The sequence below is a fragment of the Leptidea sinapis genome, chromosome 9, assembly GCF_905404315.1.
Source record: "Leptidea sinapis chromosome 9, ilLepSina1.1, whole genome shotgun sequence".
In the NCBI taxonomy this organism is placed as follows: domain Eukaryota; kingdom Metazoa; phylum Arthropoda; class Insecta; order Lepidoptera; family Pieridae; genus Leptidea; species Leptidea sinapis.
Window position 1 is genome coordinate 5,571,499 of NC_066273.1, and position 26,786 is coordinate 5,598,284.

A 26,786-nucleotide genomic window follows, 5' to 3' on the forward strand; every position below is an offset into this window, starting at 1 on the left:
CTGATTAGTTATATAAGTTATTTCAAGACCAATAATTGAAACTAAATTTCATAACTTTAATATTATTTAGTCTAATATGCTTAAGTTTTTAATAATACTTTTTTATTCAGTTTAAATTGATCGCACATCTTTCTAAAATAGAAATTAAGGGAAAATTTAAAATCTTTTGTTTAACTATAGATATAATATCAACGACGGAATCAAACTCGGAAGATCCAACTGAGTCTGAGACAGAGTTCACCAAACGTTATGGCGCGCTCACACATCGTCTGGTTCACAGACGAGCCTGCATTGAACTTCATCGACGTCAATGCAACAACACTTTTGGTAAGTTTTGCACTACAACTGCGCTCGTCTCCTTGAGACATATGATGTTAAGTCTCATTTGCCCAGTAATTTCACTAGCTACGGCGCCCTTCAGATCGAAACACAATAATGCTTACACATTACTGCTACACGGCAGAAATAGGCGCCGTTGTGGTACCCATAATCTAGCAGGCATCCTGTCCAAAGGAGTCTCCCACTGGTAATTTTACTGATTTGAACAAATGAGGCTCAATGATTTTTCCCAGGTTTAGATGTTTCCGTGTCACGGAAAGGCAATTATCACATCTAACGCGAATACAATGTACTCTAACTAGAAGGAGAGGATGTCTCTATTATCTGAGGATACATGAACATCCATTGGATTTGGGGGAAAACTTTCTAAAGGATATTATTAGCTACTTAGAGACAGTAGGCCTGAGTTTTTTTTATGAAAATAAGGGACGAGACGGTCAGCTGGTTGTAATTGATACGCCTTGCCCATCCTTGAAAAACCCAAAAATTCATAGCGGCTCTATAATTGCGCTCGTCACCTTGAGAGATATTTTAAGAATAATAATGATGTTAAATAATGGTTATCATTAAAGAATTGTTGAAAATAATATTAAACTTTTATACAATTAGTGCGTTTAAAAATTAATTGTTTGTATTATGTTGGTTAATTATAAAATTGCTGTTTTAGCGTACTGACTACTTTGTATTATATTAAAACCTTCCTGATGTGATATTTCAGAGTGATACTTTTCTCCACCTAATAGCTGGAATAGTCTTAAATATTAGATTTTTTTACTTTTCAATTGTTTCTTCATTTGGCTTCAAAAAGGCAAAGATGAATAAATTGTCTTTTTAATAGGGCCTTCTTCCAGGGCTTCTTTGTGGAGCTTAAGTTTGTTGAATCCAGCTGACTTAAATGACTTTCGTATTAGATTCAAGAAATGTATAGGTAACGACGGTAAATACTTTGATTTATTACAAAAAAAAAACTATGAATTTTTCCATGAACGGCAATTTCATAACCCCTGATACGTTTATACAAAATAATGTCTGATAAAAATAAATGCTAACAATATTATTAGCAATTAAAAAAATATTATGAAGCTAAAAATTTTCACTACTGACGTATAGTCCGACTAACTGAGCCTTCTGGGTCCTTTAACCGTGAAGTGTTATTAAAAGTTTGAAATTAGAACACATTATAAGTTATACCTCTAAGAATATCATTGCGGAAACATAAAAATTTTGCTTTATTTCAAACTCGATCCAGTTGAAACATTAATAGAAGGCATTGCTATGAAATAGTTTTGTTAAAATCCAAATCCCTCAATTATTTTTATCTACACCCATGCCTTAAATCCTCTATTAAAGATTCTGAAACACTTAGCTTATTGCCAACATTAAAACACCCAATTTTCTAATAACCATTACATCATCCAAACGAGTGTTGTAATGTTGTACTGAATTTCATAACAACACTCCTATTTTTTTTTCAATCCCTTCATGTTGAAAGAGTTTCAACAGACAGCCATATTCTTATTGCTCGATGCGTGGTATCTGTATGAATTTCAAAAAAAGAACATTTTCGTTTACTCGCGTTCCACACTACCAGAACGTCGAGCGCCGTAAAAGAAAGTACGTTATTCGAATCCCCGGCATTTTTCTTACTGTTTCAGAATCTTTTAGAGGATTCATATTCTGGGTGTAGATAACACACTTAAGTGATACTATTATCACACTCGACTTCGCCTCGTGAGATAAACCCACATTCGTATTTTAATACCCCTTATTACACAACAGTTGCTAAATAACTATTACAGTGGGTTTTTCATATTAATCATAGTCGATTCTAATTATAAATACTATTGGGTTATGTATTAATGAATTACATATATGTGATTTTTCTTATATAAATCAAAATGTTGGATATTTGGCTAAGAAAATAGATTTATTTTTAAATTAATGATGTAGTCCAAATTTTGATTCGAGAATTCTGTCGGCTTCACTAAAGCATAGGTATATAGTTTCAAATTTGGCACTTGAAAATTGATAAAATTATTCTGGTGAAAGAAGGTGTCACACATCAGCGATGTGAGGAACATCTTGGGCTTTTGCTTTTTCTTATAATTGAAGTGTGTTCTTCATTTCCAAGATGCATTGCATATGTTTATTGTTCCGAATGAAAATATTGCTAAAAGTGATAGTATTTTATCAAGGTCTCTCTGGAAAAGCTTACAAAAGTATCAAAATTTTACCTGTCCACATTAACTCCAAATAATACGATTTTGTACGGCATAACTACTTTTCTAACAACCCAGTTATGTCTGGTAGTTAGCCGGGAAGCGCCGCCTAAAACGCTGACAGCTCTACATAGAGGTCCTGTAATCTAACGGAGACGCTGAGTCAGCGCTCTTAGAATAAGAATGCATTTTAATTCATTGTTAATTTTAATTCGGACAGTCAGTCTCGTATAAAATCTACATGAACTACGCTAGTCTTAAATCTACTTTTGCAAGTATACTGTCACACAGAGAGACTTCTGGAGGTCTTGGATATTTAGCACACCTATGAACCGAGAACCCCCTATCGCACGCATGGTTGTACATACACCCACTCTCTCTCACACACATTTACACACTCTCCCTCTCATGCATACACAATTACACACACATTTACCTCTATCCTTTTGATTTTTAGAGCTTTTTAGTCACTGTGTAAAAGTGGAATCCTGGTTCACCAGTAATACAGGAATTTTATTACCTACCACAGGCACCAGCGATCCACGACCGAAACTTTTGTATCCAATGTATTTTTAAGTTTTCATTGTATTGTAATTTTGGTTGTTGGTGAGAGAATAAAGTATTATTATTATTAAATTATATTGGTTTAATTCGATAAAATCTTGAATATTAAATCTATTTTAATTTTAATTTTGTATTCTTAAAAACACTTTCGCACGCTCCCAAATGCTAACTACTTTGTCAATACACTGGAAAATATCCAATCATAACATCTAAGCAAAACAAAAACAGTGACTTTTTGCCAGTGAATTCTAGTTTAGTTATTCCATATTTGAATAACACATTATGTCTTTAAAATGTACGATACATATGAAAGATTTTATGTATACGTGGAAAAAAGTAGGAAATGAAAAAATGTTTTTATCGAGATTAACAACTGCAAATATAATTTGTTTGTTTCCAGATCAGTTGACATTTAATAATAGGGATTAAATGAAATGAAATTAATTAATTAAATTAATTGTATGAAATTGCCATTTTGGAGTTTATTCCTTAAGAATCGATTTTCATATAAGGCGCCCGGGATGAGAAAAATATGGATAGTAAAATCGGCTCATCAAAATGGCATAGTAACGTTTTTGGTGCGCATCATTTCTCGCGCACCTTTCAATTTCTTGTATTTTGAAGCTTTATTATATTATTGAAATTGATTTATTATTATACTTTCATAAAGTGGAATAAATTACGGAAGAAAGTGGTGTAATTACTAGTGCCGGAAAATCTGATAAGCACGTGGGTACTAAGTATGTTACAATTCATACATTAATATGATATGTATTGTATATATAAATACGTGTGCTTTGTATTTATTTAATATTGAATTATCAATATAGTTGATACAAATTTATGTGACCTATACACATAATTAAATGTTTAATTTTATATGGAGAGTATATATAGCGCATTTCACGCCAAATAGACAGTTTTTAACCTAAACTATTATTTTATTTTTTTAATATCTATATTTTTTTTGTATTAATACGCTTGTATTAGCTTCTGCAGTATGTATGTTTGTAACCGACTCCATTGGACTTGATTTTGTTTAGTACCTGTTCAAAGACAATCGTTCTTGAGCAGTAAACTCCAGTCGTGCGTCGGAGCTGACACACACATTTTTTTATTGTAATAGGTACTTCGAATTATCATAGAACCATCATGGTTTGAGATTTTTCAGTGGAACTTTATTAACGTGGTACCTATGTAGTTCTTATTATAAAAAATGTGCAACATTCTATTATCGACTTTCTGTTGTTTTTTTATTCGGCTTACACAATAAAGATGGATAATAGGAGTTCCGACGCGGAACTAACGCAGCTCGCAATATCAATGTTGCGTTTGGAAAAAGAACTCCTAATGAACGCACCGTGCGATTTTGGTTTAAATGCTTTTAAACTTTGATTTGAAGAACGAACCACGAGGTAGACTGCCCATACGTCCAAACTACCCAGGAATTAACGTTACCTTACCAACAATATTGAGTCATTTGCGTCAAAATTAAAAAAATATGAAAAATGGATGCTTCATGATTTGTTTGATCTGCAGAAAGAAACTCGTATTAAAATCAATGAATATTGGATCGAATTGTGACATGCGATGAAAAGATTTTTTTACGATAACGCCATCATACGCCGCAAAAGTGTCCTAAAGCAAAGCTTACCGATAAAAAGGTAATGGTAACTGTTTGGTGATCTCAGCATAGTGTTATTCACAATTGCTTTCTCCGATCTAGTCAAGCAATAATGGCAGATGTCTATTATGCCGAACTCCGAACGATGATAGCCAAACTAGCAGTGAAACAGCTCCGACTCATGAATCGATCTTCACCATTATTGCTCCATGATAACGCGAGACCTCACTCACAGAGTAGGAGAAACCGTAACTCTACAGGATCTGCATGTATTCACCATACCTTGCTCCAACTGACTACCATTTGTTTCGTGATTTGGACAATTTTCTACGTGATAAAAAGTTTTCTTCTAAGGAGGCAGTACAAAATGCTTTCACACAGTTTGTCGAATCTAGATCACAGTTCTATAACAAAGGCATAAATGAACTTCCCATTAGATGGCAGCAGATAGATAATATAGATAATTATTTGTTTAAAAAAAGCGAATTTCAATTTTTGACTACAAATCGGCAATTTCATACCATAACTTTAATATGATTCATTAGAGATAAATTTTCATAGTATGAATGCATCTCTGTTTCACATAGTATATTATATATCGTCGTTAAAATTATCACTGATGAAAAACACGTAGTAAGTCACAAGCTAACAGCTTGTTAGGATTACGTCATAATGAGACAAGATTACCGCACAGTACCTAGAGCGTGACGCGCAAACTATTCTCGTCATTTGCTTAAATGTTAACTCTCGATATTTTAAGAACGGTCTTTCTTATTTTGCTGTTCGATGATTCATACAAAGATTCGATGATAGAATTCTTTAAATCACGAAAATAATTCGAACGACCCTGAAATCGCCCGTCGTCTTAACCTAAAACTTTCCCCAGCCCAGAAGGAATATGTTTTATTATTTAGGAGTTAAATATTAGACATAAATATCCGTAAGGAAATGTTAATATTTTATTTGTAGATAGTTTAAAAGGTTACTTTTACCGGCTGAACGAACGCATACTAAATTTAATATCTCACGAGCGGTTAACGTAACCTTTCAGTTGTGGTAGACACGCTTATGTGTCGAGACGGTATTTTTCACGTGCGACTCTGCTCTCGATTTCGTATTGATTTTTTCCCTCGAGACAGTGAAGTGACGTAAATACACATGCGTAGAACTACAAAATACAAGAATAACAAATTAATTAAGTAATTTTGAAATTATTGTGCAGTTTCGTAAGTCAAAATGGGACAGTCGTGTAAGTTTTGTTCTTTTCTAAACAATACGAAGTAAACTATAATATATGATTCAATTTCTTCTTTTATTTTTAGTCAAAACTAATCCGAATGGGAGTTTGAGACAAAAATTAGAAGAGATATTCAAATTAATGCTGGTATTGTGGTCGAGACAGAGTCAAATAAACAAACTTGTTGCTTCGGAGCCCAGTGGTAACTTCTGCAATTTTTTTTACATAAACTAAGGGCTTAAAATTTGGATTTGTTTATAGCAAATCATTTATTTTAAATGATTTAAGTGTGAGTTAAATTAGTGTAAAGAGGGTTAAGTAATAAGTAATGCCCCGTTTGTGCTATGGTTTTTAAAATAGAATCTATTACCGATGTCAGAATTTCTCTTCCCTTTTATCTAATATTTACATATTAAATATTTACAATATTAATAATAATAGTTATGCTAATAATAATATTTATATACGCTCTTGTGCGTGCCATATGTCACAGTATCATTATCTTTCATTTCTGGCTATTATTTAAGCAATAATAGAGTAATATTGCTAGTAATACATCAAGTATTAGGATTTTACTCAGTACAATCTATAATATAAATTTATCAATTACCCTTAAAGCGATTAAAAAGAGAAATCGGGAACTCGCTCCTAACGGCTGGATATGATATGCATTTTGACTATAAATTTAAGAACGTGCGTTTTATAATTCCACCTTTCAATTTTCTTATCATTCGATGCCTGTGCCTGGCGCCTATATGAATGAAGTTATGTGATACTTGGCTGTGTGCCAAACTATTCCAATTACATTATGGAGAACAATTTTTCTCAATACTATTTAGTCTGGTTTGTTATCTATGTCAAGGTTTCTGTGCTCTTGAGATTTTTACATGCGGTGCTCAGCTGATAGTGCCTCTACTAAAACATTATTTGCATCTGAAAGTTCTATTTGTTGTAGAGAATCATTTAAGAGAGAAATTTAATGAAATAAATAATTTGACTGTTGCATCTCAATATTATATTCTTGATAATTTTATTTTTGATCATAAGCACATAATCGAATTTGCTAGAAACTGCGACAATCATAATGTAAAAACGAGGAACAAACATAAACCCCCTCATAATAGTCTGCTAACTTAAAGCATTGCTAATTCTCACTCTGTCTTCTTCTATTGACCTAAGTCAGAATGAGAAACAACACTCCTAAGCGACTGTTTAAAGTTAGTGGACCATTATGAATAAGGGGAAAACTTGTTATGCCTCAGATAAGTTGTGTTAGTAAGTCTTTTATTGGGCGATATATATGCTTTTACAACATGATCCCATAAAATGTCCAAGAATTGTTAATAAACCGTTTTTGTGGTAGAGGTTACTATAACATAAATGATTTTCTTAATGATGCCACAGACTGGAAATGGAACGAACGCCCTCAGTCTATTTAATTATTGATTTTAGTATACGATACTACATATATTGTAACTAAATTAAGAAAAAAAAGCCCGCTGAGTTTCTTGCGCCCATTCTTTACAGGTCTGAGGCATGCGATATATTTCGAATGGGCGGTAGTTTTTTGACGTTCAATAAGTAGTTATAAATCCTATTTTGAATTAAAAATATTTGAATTGGAATTCGAATACTTTTGGGATTTCCATGTGCGGTGTTTCCAGGACGATACGACTTGAGAACTTTAAAATAAAGCGCTTAGACCTTCCTAAAAGGCATTTTTGATTCCTATAGTGTGACGTCGGGTGACCCGTACACTCCTCTTCCATAAAAAAAAGATTATGCGAAACGTAGTATCTGTCACTTGATTCAGTTAGAATAATTTTATACCATTAATTATTATTTACGAATTATTCTGCTCTTATTGTTTTATTTATTAAAATATTTTTTATACGTTTATAGATGCTAGAAAAATAGATTTTACATTGTTTGCTTATCTGTGCGTTGTGCAAGCGTATCTTTGGAACGGGTTAACCGGTTTTAATTGTGATTGTCACTGATATACTGTACAAGCCCTGTTATGCTATAAATAAATTATTTAGAAGTGTATTTTGAAGTGAATCATAGTAATTATGCTGATCCATTTAATGGTTCAAATAAAATAAAATAAAACATTCAGTCATAGACCTTCACGTCAGAAGTGAAAACTGCTTAGTTATTTACAAATTTATAATAATTATCATTGCATTTTTATTAAATATTAATGATGTTATTTTTATAATTTATGCTAAGCTCCCTCGTACTACAAAGCTATGGAATGAGCTTCCTTGTGCGGTGTTTCCGGGACAATACGACATGGGTACCTTCAAAAAAAGCGCGTACACCTTCCTTAAAGGCTGGCAACGCTCTTGTGATTCCTCTGGTGTTGCAAGAGAATGCGGGCGGCGGTGATCACTTAACACCAGGTGACCCGTACGCTCGTTTGTCCTCCTATTCCATAAAAAAAAAAGTCACTAACAAAACGTATCATTTCTATTTTCGAATGTTTGATAGATTATAGTATTACATAAGTAATAGGTAAATCTTACATTAAATATATTATTTTTAAAATGTATCTTACACTGCATCAAAAAATAATTTTGCACCTTCGTTAATGGTTGAAATAAAATAAAATATTGTCAATCTTAAGACTGTGAAATTGAAGAGTTATTAGCTTTAATTATTAAGTTATTATAATATTTAGAAGTATTTTTTATTATATAATTTATCAAACTTTAAAATTTGTATTTTTTTATTGCTCTGTTTTACAGATTATTTATTATCTGTACAAATACAGACGAATATAAAACATAATATTTTATTTTCAACATTACTTCCATTTATTTTCTTATAATAACTATCGTCAAATTCAAAAAGAATAAGAATTATAATATGCTTATGATTAAGATACGCATAGTTTTAATGCTATTTTTAATTCCTGTCTAATGTGAAATGTGTGACGGACATGATTTAAAAAGATAGAGTGGTCGTCATTTGGAAAATTTTGATACAAAAATTTTTTCGTGTTATCTGCTCTATGTCATTTATATATTACATACTTTAATCTCTCCGGCGTAACGGTAACTCGAGGCCAATGCGCTTTTCTCATTCCAAGTACTCCAGATGCCTTAAAAATTTTCTTTTCAAAGAACTATATTTTGTTGTTAAATATTAAAAGAACGGCAGGGTTAGTTAAAAAAAAATGAGATTTTAAAATTCATTAATTTTGACGGGAAATAAAGTACCGTCCACAAAATATAAAATCGAGAAGAGTGTAATGTACGATTTGGCATCAGTGTGTTCCACTTTTTCACACATTTCTACATTTCCAGTGCTTATAAAGTACACAATAGAATACAGTTTATATCAGGGTAATTCTTCTCCCTTTTGTCATTGGCAGTGCCCCGGGGCACTAGATTTTTCAGATACCATAAAACTAAAATTACTAATATGCCTTTAAACAAAAAAAAACGTTATGAAACTTGGCTTGCAGATTATTTTAATGACTGTTTTCTTAGATCTCCTAAAATGTATAACAACTAGGAACTTATTTCAAAGAAAAAGATAATCACATAGGAAGCAGACGGAAACTTCGTATTCAAACTAAACTTAAATTCGTTCTTTAAAATTTCCATTAAATTAAATACGAACAATACCTAAATAAAAGAAAAATATAATTTGGAACCAGTTACAGTTGTTAGTAATAACAATTAACAACTAGTAATAAGTAACAGTAAAATTTTTCATTTTGTAATTTAGCTTATTAAAGTTGCTCGAAGTGATTATTCCAGATTACATTTGCTGCGTTTATAATTCCTATTTTGAGTTCTTCCGCGAATGACACAGGCGAGACATCGTAAGCTTGGGATTTCATGTGACCCCAGACATAGAAATCAACCGGCGTTAATCCGGACTCCTCGCAAGCCACGCAACGGGACCTCCTCGCCCTATCTAATGATTAGGAAAATCTGCTATCGAGCCATACCTCTACCTAACATTGACAACAAAATGTACAGGAAATCCGCCTTTCGTGATGGTAGGCCCCCCACAAGATGGACTGACGATCAGGTCAAAATCGCCGGAATACGTTGGATGAGGGCAGAACAGGACCGATCATCATGGCGATCTTTGGGGGAGGCCTTTGTCCAGCAGTCTTGGACGTCTTCCGGCTGAAATGATGATCATGATCCTTCTTGCTGGTACATCATGTTTTCCTTGTAGCGACTGGCACGTCGTCAAGGAGGTTAAATATTTCATTTGTCAAAAAATTTTCACCAATTTCGTTCAATGTGGATGTGGGAATAATTGATGATAATTTAATCGAACCACATTTTTTACCGAGCATTTAAAATGCAGCTTACGAAAATTTTTGACCTATAACACGGACGAGTAAGAAAAGAAGGACTCCGCGCCGTGATATAAGCAAGTGAAGCACCGTTATGCTAGTGTGTGTGCGGTTACGGGGGATACTAGTTACACAATTTTTTCTCCCTTAAATAATCATATATGGTCACAAATACTTGTATAGTAACGTTTTTACACTTTTTCACAACGCACGACGGCATTTTTAAAATATTTTATTGCGACGCAAACTGATCTGGCAAATCTCATAATGGCGGCCGATCGGCTTGTATTAGTGTAAGTGTGTGCGTGGGGCTGTGTATTTACTCGTTTACCGGCTTGTTTTGCTGCTTCACTGTTATTTAAGGTGACACGGAGTCCTTCTTTTTTTACTTGTACGTAACATATGAATTTTTTTCACAAATGTATTTTGTCACTTTTTGGCAGTATTTATTTAAGCAACGTCTCATATGTTATTTAATATATCTTTAGTAATTGACTGATATTACGATTTCAGAAAGCGATAAAACAGTGGTCGTGCGTCGTGGCAGCGAGGAATTTGGATTTAGGATTCATGGAAGCAAACCCGTGGTGGTGTCAGCAATTGAACCAGACACTCCAGCCGAGACATCGGGCTTGGAAGTTGGAGATGTTATCATATCTGTCAATGGTATGGACTGGGATTTTTTTTTTTTTTTATGATAATGAGGGTCGAGGGACGAGACGAACAGGACGTTCAGCTGATGGTAATTGATACGCCATGCCCATTACAACGCAGTGCCGCTCAGGATTCCCGAAAAACCAAAATTCTGAGCGGCACTACAATTGCGCTCGTCACCTTACCTTAGACATAAGATGTTAATCCTCATTTCCCCAGTAATTTCACTAAATACGGCGCCCTTCAGACCGAAACACAGTAATGCTTACACATTACTGCTTCACGGCAGAAATAGGCGCCGTTGTGGTACCCATAATCAAGCCGGCTTCCTGTGCGAAGGAGCCTCCCACTGGTGAATTTATTTCATAAAGAAATAAATTATCTTGACTTGTCTTAAATGTAGTTCCATTTACAAAAGTGTATGCGATGGTAGGTTGTATACACATTGCATTTGCGATTGTACTTTCTGGTGGTTTAACCGTGTCAAAGACAAAGTGAAATGGGGCACACTGAAATGATCCGGAATAAGAAAAAACCACATGCACGGTATAGCTACACTGTATTTTATTGTTTTTCGAAGTATTCTCCGTTCAACTTAATGCACTTTTCCATTCGTGCAAGCCAATCATTAAAACAGTAATTCCAGTCTGAAGATGATGTTGACAAAATGGCTGTTTTGTACGCTTCCACAGCTGCTTCGGGGTCTTCAAACCGTTGACCGCGTAATAAATCTTTCATTCTAGGGAAGGTTAAGAAATCGTTTGGGCTCAGGTCAGGACTGTACGAAGGATGGCCCATCAGCTCAACGTTTTCCTGCTTCAAAAAATCATTTGTCTTCCGAGCCGGATTGGCTCGCATTATCGTGATTCGGGTTATTTTTTCGGAGTTCGGCTATCATTTGGCAAACAAACCGTGATATAAATGGCATTTGACTTCCCTCTGTTGAAGCGTAATAGTTCGCATAGCTGCGATGTTTTCAGGCGTGACCGCTGTTCTTGGTCGACCTGCAGAAGAAACAGTGCTGAGCGACACACAACCGCGTCGGAACTCGGCATACCAGCGGTACATTGTCGTTTGACTCGGTGCTTCAACATCAAAAATTGAAACAAGTTCGCTGAGACATTTATCTTGAGATAAGTCGCGACGAAAATTGTGATAAATTATGGCTCGAACGCGTATAGCTCTATTTCTGTTAACGACGTGTCAACTTTGAACCAACATAATTTTTGTTTTTGAGCTTTTATTTTAATTGTATGAATGTCATTAAGATTCTACAAGGCCAGTATTAAAATTCTAATAAAGGTTTTATTGTAACTCAATTCGAAATAATACTGAATCGACCCTATTTTCTTAAGAAAAAGAGCTCTTGAGAAGAATATACAAGAAAATCAACGACCTTTACGGCTATAATATACAAAACAAATTAGTTTGTAATGTGCTGTTAATGTGTAATTGGGTGACTGGATAATGAAAATAAAAAATAGGGGTTAACATATCGTTTTCATTATATGTGTGATCAAACAATGATCATTTTTGCTAAACAGGTACCTAGTAAAATGGAGATGGACACGTCATGTAATTAGTAAAGAGAATGTTAGATGAGCTGAAAATATTGTAAAATGATCAAGAAATGCAATCCCATATGCAATTCGCAAATCACATACAAAAATGCCTATAAATCGCTAGTCTCATATACTTTTTTGGTATCTATCATGGTAAAGGTTACTTTAACATAAATGACTTTCTTAATGATACTACTGGAATGGAGCGACCGCCCATAGGCTTTTAAGAAGACACTAAATGCCGGCGACCTTGAGCGATATGAGTTCACGGCTCCTATGTAACAAAACCAATATTTTCAAAATTCTTGGGTAGAAAATTCAACATTTTAACAGGCGCAAACGGTTTAATTGCTTACAATCCTCATTATTGATTACTAATCTGAATAAATGTACCAACACAAAAAAGTAAAAGCTATAAGAACAACTTTTATGAGAGCAGTATACTAAACAAATGCGTCATGCCAAAAAAAAACTTGTTTAACTGCAAACGCAACTGGTAGTTCATAATAGCTCTGGAGTGTTAAGTTTAACTAACAGCAAGCATTAAGCAACCTACAAGTAAGACTTAAGGGTATGTGTAACAGGATAAAGTAGTGTTTATAGCTCCAAATGTTATATTTTCACCACAAAACATGTCTAAAAACACCTTGTTTGCGTGTTTTCTGCTTAAATTATAAGTTTAATTGTACGAAATTACTTTGTAACAACATTTTTTATTTAAAAAAAGGAGCCCGCTGAGTATCTTGCCAGTTCTTCTCAGGTCTGAGGCATACTTTTTGGAATGGTTGGTAGTTTTTGACTTTCAGTGAGTGATGTCATATCCTATTTTGAATAAATATATTTTAATTTGATAAATTTCTATTACAGGAATTAACGTGTTAGACAAAACACATTCAGAAGTTGTGAAGATCGCCCATTCTGGCTCTGAAATCTTGGAATTGGATGTAAGTAGTCTTAAGACTTAGCTTATTTCATTATCTGTACATACCTTTTATGAGTATACAGAAGTATATAATTATTGTGACACGCTTAATATTTTAAGAAAAAAATATATAAGCAAATCCTTCTTGAGGATTGCTTTTTATGTCCTACTCCGATAGCACGGAAATACAAAATCTTTTAAACTGGTGTCAGATGACGCCACAAGTTATAATGTTGATGCATTATTATAACAATTACTTTTTCTGATTTGTGTATTTTTTATTTAAGTTAATGTTCTATTATAATATTCTTGAATAGTCCAAATAATATAAAATATATTATCTTATTTAAAAAGCCTCTCATAATAATTCAATGATGTCTAGAGTTGGTTCTGTGAATGAGTGTAACATTATGCTGAAAATACTAATAACTTTTGCTGGTATTCGTGAGAGATGATTGGACATTGAAGATATTTTATCTTAAAAATAAAACACCTAATTAACAACAGAATTAAAATAAATTTAGTATATTTATGTATAATATTTTTGTAATGTACCAGGTTGCCAGAACATGCGAAGTGGTCGCTTCGCTAGCACACGAAGGCGGTCCTGCGGCGCTGTACTCCGGGTACTTGTGGCGGGCCGCGCCGTTAAGACCGCATCACCCTCCGCGTTGGACACGCCGGTGGTTTGTTCTAAAAAGGGATAACTGCCTTTATTACTACAAAACTGACTCGGTTAGTAGCTTAATACTGATTCTAAAATATACTACCTGTACCATTATATTATCTTTTTGTATTAATATTGAATAAAAATTGTTTAAAACGTCGATCACTATTCACTATTGTCTGTACCAAAAAATATACATATAATAAGTTGGCTGTTAACGGAGGGTCGAAAGAATCAATTCCCGAGGTATTTAGACGCTCGAGCGCAGCGAGGGCGGCTACAGTCCGAGTAGGAATTGATTCTTTTACCAGTGTTAAACACTCTACTTTTCATTTGGAATATGAGGAAAATAAAAGTAGTTGTTTATCTAAACTATTTGTTGATAATATATAATATTATTAGTAGTACCTATTTAAAATTAATCGTCAAATTAGGACAATTTATGTCGACATTTTAAATTTTAAATATGGAACTCACCGCGTAATTGTTGCGGATTATTCCGCTCAAAGAAGTTTGCGCTAAGTTCACACTGGCTGTTTAGAAAGTCACATGGCCGCAGCATTTTTTAATTAGTTTTTTTTTTACATAAAACTCTTCACAGCTGACAGCAGTTCTATTTTTAAAGTTAATTCCGGCCCTTAGGTGGGAAGTAATTTGTATGAGTTTTTCCCTCTATATGGAGGGAAGCAGCATTTTCCACCGAATAGTCAGATCAAAATAAACATTACTTTCCGAGTATGAGAAATGAAAACTTCTTTGTGTCTTGGTCTTTGTGAGGCAAACGTGTATGACTCTGTATAATATAAGTTTGTATGTATGTATAATTATCTGACAGAACACATACACGACGTCACACAGATAGGAATTTCATGTCGGCCTGAATTTCAACTGATATGGGGGCGCTGCTGTCGCACTAGCTTCTAATATTAAGTCATATCTTTATATATTTCAAAATACTAAGTATCATTATGATTCCATACAACATGTAAGTAATTATATATTGTGATTGAATAATTAATATTACAAATAAATAGCTTAACATATTAAAAACCTTTAGTATCTCAAATTATAGTCATTTTATAGGCTAGTCAACAAGTTCAAAATCGTGATAATTCTTGATAAAGCTTTTGAAACGATTTGGAATGGCGTCTAGAAAAATGTATCGAAAAATGCAATTGTTAACAAATTAAGATGAAGAAAATATAGCATTTAGTTTTTCGTAAATAACTTATGGTCGAGGAAATATTGAGAGAAAATTATTTTTTGTCTGTCTCTATAATAAAAAAAATCATTTTTATATAGACTTTAAATTATTTTATTAACTTTTATCACTTGATCTTGTTATTATAATTGTTTACAAGCTCTGCGAAGGCAAAAATTTATAGATATTAAAACATATAAATGTTTAAATAATATATCCATTCTCTATTATCTTAAATGACTACTTATGTAGAATGGAAACAATCATTGTTTTTGAACAAATTTCAAAAACAACTTCTTGAAATTATTATTTAAAAAAATCCAACGGGGATTTATTTTGATAATAATTGTCTAGTACGGATAGTACAACCCTTTTAGGGAGTCACTTGGACTAGTTTCTCGCCTAAAAACAACTGTTGTTAATTAGTAATCGTAATCTTTTATACTTAGAGTATTTTTACGTCTAGATAGAGTCTTTTGCTGTTATGCAAAGCATGACAACAGGTCAGGTTTATTACTTTAGTGTGCATGATAGCTACGTCTTACTCGCGATATGTCAGTCACTTTGTGTTAGTGTGCGTGCGTTGCTGAAGATAGAGGCTTAATAGTTATTAATAGTCGCGATTTTCCCGGCGCGTTCTCAGTTTTTCAGTCTATCTAGATTCTAGACGCATAAATTATCTAAGATTACAATCAAATGGAATTCTTCAAATGGTCTGTGTTAATGGTTAACCCGTAAAACAGAGCCAAGGTTCATTTTACCCTATTCCGCGACCTTCAAGGTAGTTTCGAAAATTTAAGCACATATAATATATAAGACATTTATTAGGTAGATATATTATCCGACATAAGTAGAAGACTTCCCGAAAGAGCCCTTACGAGGCTAGGCGAGCTACATCCGTATCAATTATACAATATATATTGTTAATATTTCAGAGCGTTCACCCAGTAGGTGCCTTGATGTTGGTGAACTACCAGCTGAGCGAAGAGGACGCCGGCAAGCCGCACGGGTTCCGACTGCAGCGCTGTGGCGGCGGCGGCACGCGGCTTCAACTCGCCGCGGACACTGCCGAAGCTGCCGCTAGATGGCGTGCTGTACTAGCGCATGCTATCGACGCAACGCAACAGGTACGCCGTACGAGCTTATAAATTTTTATATGACAAGATCTTATCTATCCATAGTTATGTCCAATATACTTATAGCCCAATGCTATCTCTTGTAAGTTAATCTAACGATAGATAGGTTATTGAAAACGGTCGTTAGCCGTCCACGGAATGCGAAGTATCCTTCTCTCACACACAATATCTCAAACGCGTCAATCTTTTTTCTCTCTGCCACTCGGATCTGATATAATATACATATTATGTATCTTATACTCAATAGCCTTTGTATTATTCAGACTAACCTCTGTTTAATCTGCTTTTGCATACCACCGCCAATTATTGTGTAGTAGTGCTATATACCTATCTTTTCCTCTCAGAAGGTGATCCATATAATATAAGTAACATAAACATTTAAATTAAACTTAGTTATAAGATCAATAACAGATAACACCGCATAGCCAAAGAATACATATTATAATAGTACAGCATAACATTATAATTTACACACAAATTTTTGTTTACAGCGCCATCTCTACGAAATTAAGTGCACTTTTGTTATTTCTGTGGTCTTAGAATAACCTATAACTGAAAACAACAAAGCTTCGATTCTAATTTCTAATATTCATTTATCTTACTAGAGGATACTGAAAGCAAATATTTGAGGATTTTGAGATCTTTTATGACTCGGATAAAAGCTTTAGTTATAAAAACTGTAAAGATTTTTTTTTAATTAATTAATGAATTCAACAGAATTGTACAGCAAAATTCATTAAACATTAAAGATACAGATACACAAATAGCCTCAAGGCTAGGAAAAAAGGAACGCCTATTGAAGTTTTAACAAACATTTTTATCATTGTCTTATTTTAGAAGTTAAAGGGGGGGGGGGGCGACATTTTACCACTTTGAAAGTGTCTCTCGCGCAAACTATTCAGCTTAGAACAACTAAATAGGTATAAGAAAGCTCAACCAACCAAACAATATCATTTTTGAGGACCTATCCATAGATAACCCACACCTATGGGTTTGATGAAATAAATTTATGAGATTCATCAGTTCTAAGTATTATATAGTTATTTTTTCTATTTTTGTGTAAAAATATTAATGCGGCTTACAGAATACATTTACTTACCAAGTCTCAACAGTATAGTTCTTATAGTTTCGGAAAAAAGTGGCTGTGATATACGGTGATTGGCTACGAAACCCTAAAAAGTAAAATATGCCCCAGTTACTCGTCAGTCATAATTAAACTAAAAATTCATAATTTGTGTCTATCTTCCAGCGGGATGGTTGGCTTGAAGTGACGATGCGAAACATGAAGCTCCCACCATCTTCTATACCCAGGCCGGACTGCTTCGGTTATCTCATGAAACTGGGCTCCAAGTGGAAGTCATGGGCGAAGCGGTATTGTGTACTCAAAGATGCCTGTCTTTACTTCTATAATGATGGAAATAGCAAGAGTGCTTTCGGTAAGTTAGTTTTCATTTTTATTTGTTTGACAAAAGTATTGTGTTATGTTTTAAAATTGTTCAACCTTTGTGAGGAAATAAAATAATAACTAAAAAAATTGAAAACTTTCATTTTGTACACGTTTTTGTTCAGCGCCATCTACACACTACCACAGTAATCTAAGTATCTAAGAAATAATACAGGCATATACTTTCTTGTATTTTTCTTTTGACTTCGCTGGAAGCAGGTTTTCCATTGCCAATTTGGCTTCTGATCTTAAATATGGTGGAGTACAATCAATCTCCAATTCCCTCTCTGAACCGTTGGAACTCATTTTAATTACATATTGTTAAATTTATATTTGTTAAGTAGGTATGTAAATAACAAATCAAGACGAATTTTCAGCTTTGCCGCCAATTCTTTTTTATCATCTGTGCCGACAGGCAAACGCAAAGAGACTATGGTATGCCAAGAATGATAAAAGAGATCCGATGAAAGAGTATTTAATAACCCCAGCACGCCGTTTCTTACAACATTGCAGGAGCGTTGTAATGTTCCAAATTCAAAAATCGCTGCTGCAATGGATTTGATTTTTATTTTTCTTTATTACTTTGTCCGAAATTTCGATACTTCGCGTGTTCTTTTTCGAAAATAATGACAATATTTCGATGCATGTTTGAGAAAATATATTTTAGTCGTTATTTTGATCTTTACTTTATATGCATATAATATTATGTTATTGTAATAAGTAATTAATTAATTGATAAAGGCTTGTACTATATTGACATGATTTTCAATAATATATTTTATATTATGAGTTTTTTGCCAGTTATTATACATATTGACGACTTATATCTAGTGGTTAGTGACGGTGCCCACTTAAGAACAGGTCCCGCAGTTCGAATCCCTTTGATAGCAAACATTTATATTATGATGAGTATGGATGTTTGTATATAAGTATGTTTAAGTATGTATAGCGTTGTCTTACACCCATGATAGTACAAACTACAATATTGTCTATTTTGGGCCGAGATAATTTATGTAAAAGTGTGTAAATATTTTAATTGTATAATTATTATAACATTAGCAACTTCACAAATCGGTGGTAATTTTAAAATTGTATGTAGTTGACGATTCAAAACTCTTATTTTAAATTAACTTTTTTTTTATGAAAATAAGGTATTGATGGTAATTGATACGCCCTGCCCATTACAATGCATTGCCGCTCAGGATTCTTGAAAGACCCAAAAATTCTGAGCGGCACTACAACTGCGCTCGTCACCTTGAGACATAAGTTGTTAAGTCTCATTTACCCAGTAATTTCACTAGCTACGGCGCCCTTCAGACCGAAACACAGTAATGCTTACACATTACTGCTTCACGGCAGAAATAGGCGCCGTTGTGGTACCCATAATCTAGCCGGCATCCTGTGCAAAGGAGCCTCCCACTTAAATAACCGTGTTTAACATTACAATATGTCTTGATATTTTTCATCTCAGGAATGGCTTGCTTACATGGGTACCGAGTGGGGACCTGTGCAGGCAAGAAATATGCATTTGAAGTGACGCCCACAGAAGCGAAACAGAGACATTTCTATTTCCACACAGAGTCTGAAATGGACAGAAAACGGTAAGTGGGGTACAATTAATAATATGCTCTTTATTTATATTATTTATTTATTAATGTAATCAATAGCGTACACAACAATTATTTTTACAATCTTAACCTAGGTTTTACATAAAGCCACAAAGCCATTACATAAATTAAAAATTATAAAAAGAAATAATATATTAACATAATAGACTTAAAAATGTACTATAGATACTAACAATTAAAAGATTACAATAGCGCGCGTGTGTGTTTGTGTGTGTGTGTGTGTGTGTGTGTGTGTGTGTGTGTGTGTGTGTGTGTGTGTGTGTGTGTGTGTGTGTGTGTGTGTGTGTGTGTGTGTGTGTGTGTGTGTGTGTGTGTTTGTATGTGAGTGTTGCGTAACCTATTATTATTATTATTTTTACGATGATGTTTTATTGTTTCCGTTTTTAACTTAATTTTTGATAAGTGAAATACGTCAAACTCAGCGTACTGTTTATTATACATTCGTGACAGACGCGGATTTATGGAATTTTGGGCATAATTTGTATTAGGTTTGGGAACATGCAATGTAAATTGATATGATTTATTTTTGTTCAAATTATTAAATAAAATAAATATATTTATTATTTATGAAAAAAACGTGTGCACTCCGGGAGTGCAGGCAGAAACGAAAACTTGAACATTAACTTTGTGCATTTTTATTTTAGAATGGTTAGGGAATAATTTTACGCACGAATTGTTTTATTTGTCGGTATAATTTATGTGGTTAAATAAAATATTCATTTATTTCGCTATCATACACAAAAATGACAATTTATTTTACTTACATAAAATATTAAACACTTCAGAACTAATACATTACATTAAAAAGTTTATCTCTCAGAATTATGAACTTTCATCCATAATTACAACGACCGTCTTACGAATTTTTGATCAGGCCACATGTCCTGACGCGAGTTTAACATTTTATACCCATTCCACTGCATTGCAATTGTGCCCGGCCTATCACTTACCAATATCGGGTCACTTTACTATATGTGTTTAACCTTCCTCGGTTACACATTCAGATGCTGAGGATATTACCCAAGTTTGTGATGCTTATGCTAAGTATAGGTATGCTGTTACAAAAGTTTCCAGAAAATGTTAAAACAAATGTTTGAAATTCAAAAGAATTGTCAAAAAATGTGGTAACATAAATTACTAAAGTGAACCACAGGATGGGAATGGAGCGACCGCCGTCAGACTATTTAAATTATAAATTAAAAAAAGAGAAGAAACCCGCTAAGTTTCTTGCACCCGTTCTTATCAGGTCTGAGGCATTCAATTCCGGGTGGGTAGTAGTTTTTCACTTTCAATACTTTCTGCTTGTGGTGCCAGATCGACCTGTTATAGTTAATAAATCATTGTATTTGTTGGATGCAATTACTATTTATGACAGTAATCACGACCATCATGTTCACGAAGCATCCTTACACAATCGTTGAATTCGAGCTCTAAAGGTCGATTCATCCAATATACGATAATTAATATTTATACTTGACTTGAACCCGCGAATTCCTCCGTTCCTTACGAGTGCTCTTCCACTGAGCCAACCGTTCGAATGACGTATCGGTGAAAGAGCGACATCTCAAGTCAATTTCCTAATATGCAAATATTGGGATTAGGCAGGTTATCAACTGTAAAGTAGATCCTATAGATGAAGCCACAGCCTGAGAGTTGAACAAGACATACAAGATTTATCAACAAAACGTCACTCGAATAGTTGGCTCAGTGGAAGAGCACGGAACGCGAGAGTTCGCGCATCGATCATAAATTTTGTTTTCAAATTTAATTTGTGTAATTAATTCCAGAAGTGAGGGTTATCACTTTAAAAATACCAAATAGTTAAATTGAGGTAATGTTAATTTGTAGATGGATGGCTGCTCTAGAGTATTCAATCGACAGATGGATGAAGGCTGGTTGACGAAGACATCCATCATCGGAATCCTTCAATAATGTTTAACGTAATAAATGCCTCCTTAATTTATTTTGCATTTTATTATTTATCATTTTATTTTGGCTATGCAATGCTATTTTATGTTGGAAGATAAAATGAATCATTTAATATATATAAATCCAGTGTCCTGATGTTTGTTTCCAGTGAACTTCTAAGTTAATGAACGGATTTTAATGGGGATTACTTCATGGAGTGCTGTTTAGTCCAACTTGAGAGATAGGATAGTTTGTATTTCGATTTGGGATCCATAATTATTTTTATTGGACATATTATTGTCTATGAGGGAATTTATTGACGCACTTGACGCACGTGACAGTCTGAATTGGATTTTACCAATTTATATGGAACAGTATCCCTTAAATTGCCAATAAAACTTCGTAATAGTTAAAATTATATCTATATCAAGTTTATTTATTTATATATTATCTTTGCAGATAATAAATATAATATAGAGAAAGCCAAAACGGCCTTTGGACGGAACTTATTTATTTTGAGTTGTCTTAAGAAAATTTGATTGAAAATTACCATCAACATAAAATAGCATTGTGTAAGAATATTTCCAAATGGATTTTTTTGGTTATTATTTACAGCTTCTTCGAAACTGATATTTCTTTTAGAATTCATACAATCTTAGGCAACGTTTTGAACCCGTCCTAAATAAAACTCAGAGAAATTCGGGCTTGTAATCCATATCTAGACGTGTAATAGTTACTAGTATACTAGTAATAGTTACTAGGGAATAGTATTGAATAATATATTTGTCTATATAAATGTTTAGGATAGATGCGATTTAAAATATTCAAATCTAAGATTAAGGATTGGTCTCCGTTGCGCTCCAACTAAATACCGCAGGTAGGCGTAGTCACAAAGTGCGGCAACTTTTACTACGCCAGTCTCGAACAACCACGTGACGTTGACGTACCACATGTTCTGTTAAATTTTGTTAATAATTGAAACTAATGCCGGGTTTCGTAGTAAAACTTTGTAGAAAAATACTACAAGAAATAAGAAAGACACTGGCATCACATATCATCAGAAAGTATTTTGTATTTTATTAATTTCAATGTAAAATAACACGAAGCGTATGTTACCAAATTTGAAAGATGCCACGCACACAAGTTGCCGTAGTAAAAATGTTTTTAGGTAGTGCGGAATCTAGTTGGAGCGCAGCGGTGACCAACCCTTAATCTAAGATTCGATTTTATTTGATGAAATGAAACAACGACGCTGCGATTGTTATTTTAAATATTAACCAATGGTAGATTTTGATGATGAAAACATATTTAAGATTTTTTTAATATAGTATACAGGCTGGGGTTTTTGGAGTAAGTTTTTGGTACTTTGCGGAAAGGGTTTTTAAGTTCTTGAAACATCAAAAATATAGTTTTAAACTTGTATTAAACCTCATCGCTAATGTCATTTTAGTGGGTTTTTAGTTTAATGACAAGATCTTATCTATCCATAGTTATGTCCAATATAGTTATAGTCCAACGCTATCTGTCAATAGGTTATTGAAATGTAAGTAAGCGCAAAAGGATAGATTTGTCTACCTCTAGTAAGTAAAACTAAGGATAGATAGGTTATTGAAAACGGCCGTTAGATTGCAGAAAGATTTCAAATCGCTGTCTGCTTTGATTTTGTAACCAGCCTAGCGAAACTCTAAGAAAAAAGCGATTCATTCGATTGTATAAAACGTGCATTCATTGACAGATTGACAGATGACGGCTACAATCTTGTTGAAAACGGAAATAGCCAAAATCCACTACGTTTTAAGCGACTGTATACAACGCTTTTAAACTTAGCCGGATTATACTTGGTCGCCAATCGCGATACTGTCCATTTGAAACTTGTGTAACTGTACTTCCTTGTGTTTCTTCCTAAAATAAATTTCAATTTTTAGTTAGGCAGTCCTGCCTCTTATAACGTAGTATTTACATCTTGTTTGTATGTAACATTGATGTCCATTTTCCCTCGAAGTGTATTAAGCATTTTAATGTATCACTCTGTAGAAAGTGCGGTTTCTTTACTCGGGTTTATTGTGGCCCTCGACTTAGCCAAACTACACCATTGTACTCTCGGTGAACAGTACTTTAACCATGTACGTTTTAGATAATTTATACGTCTAGATAGAGTCTCTTGCTGTTAGACAACCGATAAAAACAGGCCAGGTTTAATACTTTAGTGTCAGTGACAATCTACGTCTTACGCTCGCGATTTCTATGACACTGTGTTAGTGTGCGTTCATTGTTCAAGAGGTTAACTCCTGGTTAACTCTAACTAACAATTTTTTTCGACGTTTTGACAGCTGGCATAGTTTATATAGACGTATAAATTATTTAAGAAGTACGTAATATTTTCGAGCATGCCTGAATGAAGTTTTATTGCTTTTTTTTTCTGCCGTGAAGCAGTAATGTGTAAGCATTATTGTGTTTCCGTCTGAAGGGCGCTTTAGCTAGTGAAATTACTGGGCAAATGAGACTCAACATCTTATATCTCAAGGTGACGAGCGCAATTGTAGTACCGTTCGGAATTTTTGTGATTTTCATTCGTATCAACGTCCTGCTCGTCTCGTCCCATATTTTCATTAAAAAATATATGTACGTCATAGATAATTTAAACGTCTAGATAGAGTCCCTTGCTGTTAGACAAGTCATAAAACAGGTGAGGTTTAATACTTTAGTGTGAGTGACAAGCTACGTTTTATGCTCGCAATTTCTATGACATCTTTTGTTAGTGTGTGTTCATTGATCAATATAGAGGTTAACTCTAGAAACTTCTTTTCGACGTTTTCACAGCGGACATAGTCTATCTAGACATATTAATTATATAAAATGTACGTAATATTTTAAAAAATGCCTGAATGAAGTTTTATTGCTCTTTTTCCTCCGTGAAGCAGTAATGTGTAAACATTATTGTGTTTTGGTCTGAAAGGCGCCGTAGCTAGTGAAATTACTGGGCAAATGAGACTTAATACAGTGTGTCTCAAGGTGACGAGCGCAATTGTAGTGCCGCTCAGATTTTTATGCTGAACGTCCTGCTCATCTCTTCCCTTATTTTCATAAAAAAACATTCTAACCTAATTTTCTTAAGAAAATTTTCCCCAAAGCACGTTCCAAATATACCAGCCTGTATAAACTATATATTTAGATTTTTAATATACACGACAGCTATATATATTTATAGATGAACGTTCTTAATTGAACCACGCTGGCTTAGAAATATCATTGCTAGTGATAGAATTATTTGAATCAGTTGTTCATAAGAATACTATATCTATTTTAGGTTAATGTCTAACATGAAATATAATGTAGATATGATTAGATTATTATCCAAAGAATGTATTCTGTTATATATTTGGGACTTGTATATTTAACTGATTAAATTACTGACAGATGAACACGAATTAAGAGGAGTTTTCTACATACTCCCATTTCGTAATCCCTAACTTTCCCTACTATATCTTATCTTAATATATATAAATTACGTGACACGTTGTTTGTCCGCGATGGACTCCTGAACTAATGAACGGATTTTAATGGGGATTACTTCATGGAGTGCTGTTTAGTCCAACTTGAGAAATAGGATAGTTTTAATTTCGTTTTGGGACCCATAATTATTTTTATTTTCAATATTAATTGTTTTGTATGGACATATTTTCTATGAGAAAATTTATTGACGCACGGTTTGACAGTTCTGCTGTGAAACAATTTCATTATAACAACAGGGAGCATAATATTTTATAAAATAATTCATGATGTAATGAAATATTATTGGCAATTCATAAAAAAAAACAGTATTTATTTGTGTTAAATGTTAAGGGTGGTCCGGTCCAAACGAAATTTTTTTTTAATTTTTTTGTCATTTTTTTTTTAAATTTGTTTGATTATGAGTCAACAGTTACTTTTGTATCGCGATTTTAATATCGGCAATACAACGTTTGCTGGGTCAGCTAGTTATATATAAAATTCTCGTGTTCCGGTGTTTGTAACCAAACTACTCCGACACGGCTAAACCAATCTGTTTGAAAATTTGTGTATATGTCGGGTAGGTCTGACAATTGGCCAACATCTATTTTTCATACCGCTAAACGATCGTTTCCACGCTAAACGACGTCACCCAACCCTAATATTTTTTTATATATTTGTTTGACATTCTTTTTTTTTTAATTATGCTTCAGCATTAACAAATACATACAACTACAAATTTTCATCTGTATACGATCAACACCAATTTTTGTATCGCGATTTTAATATTATTCTATTCCATCCACAGATACGCAATAGAGTTGCAAGATGGCAATCGAATGTAATGATTATTGTAGTACGATTAATTTTATTTGGTAGGTCTGAGAATCGGTCGTCATCAGCTATAGACTTCCTCTACCATTCGCGCGATTTATTTTTTATCTCCACCTATATAAATATATTTTTGTTTTTTTAATAGTCATAGATAAAGAGTAGTTACAAAAACTAATAAACACGCTATTTATAGAAAATCGTACTAAAAAATATTGGTTTCTTTATAAAACGTGTTTTTTAGTTTTTTTAAACTATTATTTACATTGTTTAAATAAAAATTCTCGTGTTCGTAAATTTCCTAATATTAGATAAATCGTTTAAAGACACTTAAATTAATTAAAGTTGATATTTAAAATTAAGATCAATCTCTCCCGTATAGACGATAGATGAACATTATATAAATTAACAAAAATCTTATTTTGCAAATTGAAAAATGGAATAATTCTATGAAATTAATGTATTGTACATCGGTCCTCGATAAATCTAAGAAGTTTGTTCGTAATCTGGCCGTTTATAGTGTTAAGTTCATAAAAGAAACTTATCCGTTTATAAAAATCATTATTTCATTTATGCTCGTTCTCTCCATTGCAAAGCCTGTTTTATATTATATAATATATATTTAATACTAGCAGACCCGGCAAACGTCGTTATGCCATATAAATTACTTTTAGAGTTAAATCGTTTCTTGGACATTGCAACATTACTTTATTTTTCTAAAATAAAAGAGTTTTTCTAAAAGAAACGTAGCCTATGTTACTCCTTATTGCATAATCTACCTGCCAATAACAATAAGAGTACCGTCAAAATCTGTCCAGCCATTTCAGAAATAAGCCGGAACAAACAGTCAGACAGACAGACAAAAATTGTAAAAAATGTTGTTTTGGTATATGTATTCATTTACATGTAGTAAAAAACGGTTATTTTAATATTACCAACAGACACTCCAATTTTATTTATATGTATATATAATTTATTTATTATATTATTTAATAAACACTTTAATTATGGTTGGAAATCTGATCAAACTTAATCAT

The 26,786-nt window shown here is 33.4% G+C and overlaps 2 protein-coding genes across 2 annotated transcripts in view; both read left to right on the plus strand.

The window, feature by feature from the left end:
• Positions 1 to 1,062, plus strand: part of LOC126966076 (uncharacterized) — a 266,679-nt gene extending 265,617 nt beyond the window's left edge. Inside the window, exons 30-31 of the mRNA XM_050809952.1 lie at positions 181 to 327; positions 1,058 to 1,062. Coding sequence (XP_050665909.1) covers positions 181 to 327; positions 1,058 to 1,062 — 152 coding nt within the window. The remainder of the gene's footprint in view (positions 1 to 180; positions 328 to 1,057) is intronic.
• A 4,721-nt stretch (positions 1,063 to 5,783) lies between these two features.
• LOC126965986 (gamma-2-syntrophin) lies at positions 5,784 to 21,484 on the plus strand. Its single transcript, XM_050809845.1, has 9 exons — positions 5,784 to 5,995; positions 6,069 to 6,185; positions 10,821 to 10,973; positions 13,391 to 13,467; positions 14,004 to 14,180; positions 16,249 to 16,440; positions 17,699 to 17,885; positions 19,365 to 19,494; positions 21,370 to 21,484. Exons 1-9 carry the CDS (start codon positions 5,983 to 5,985, stop codon positions 21,419 to 21,421), a joined length of 1,098 nt encoding a protein of 365 aa, XP_050665802.1. The 5' UTR covers positions 5,784 to 5,982; the 3' UTR covers positions 21,422 to 21,484.
• The last annotated feature ends 5,302 nt before the right edge of the window (positions 21,485 to 26,786 follow it).

What these genes read in the sequence shown, in the direction of transcription:
- LOC126965986 (XM_050809845.1), top strand. An exon ending in CTATCGACGCAACGCAACAG is followed by an intron (nt 16,441 to 17,698) that starts GTACGCCGTACG and finishes TCTATCTTCCAG; the next exon opens with CGGGATGGTTGGCTTGAAGT. An exon ending in TCTGAAATGGACAGAAAACG is followed by an intron (nt 19,495 to 21,369) that starts GTAAGTGGGGTA and finishes GTTAATTTGTAG; the next exon opens with ATGGATGGCTGCTCTAGAGT.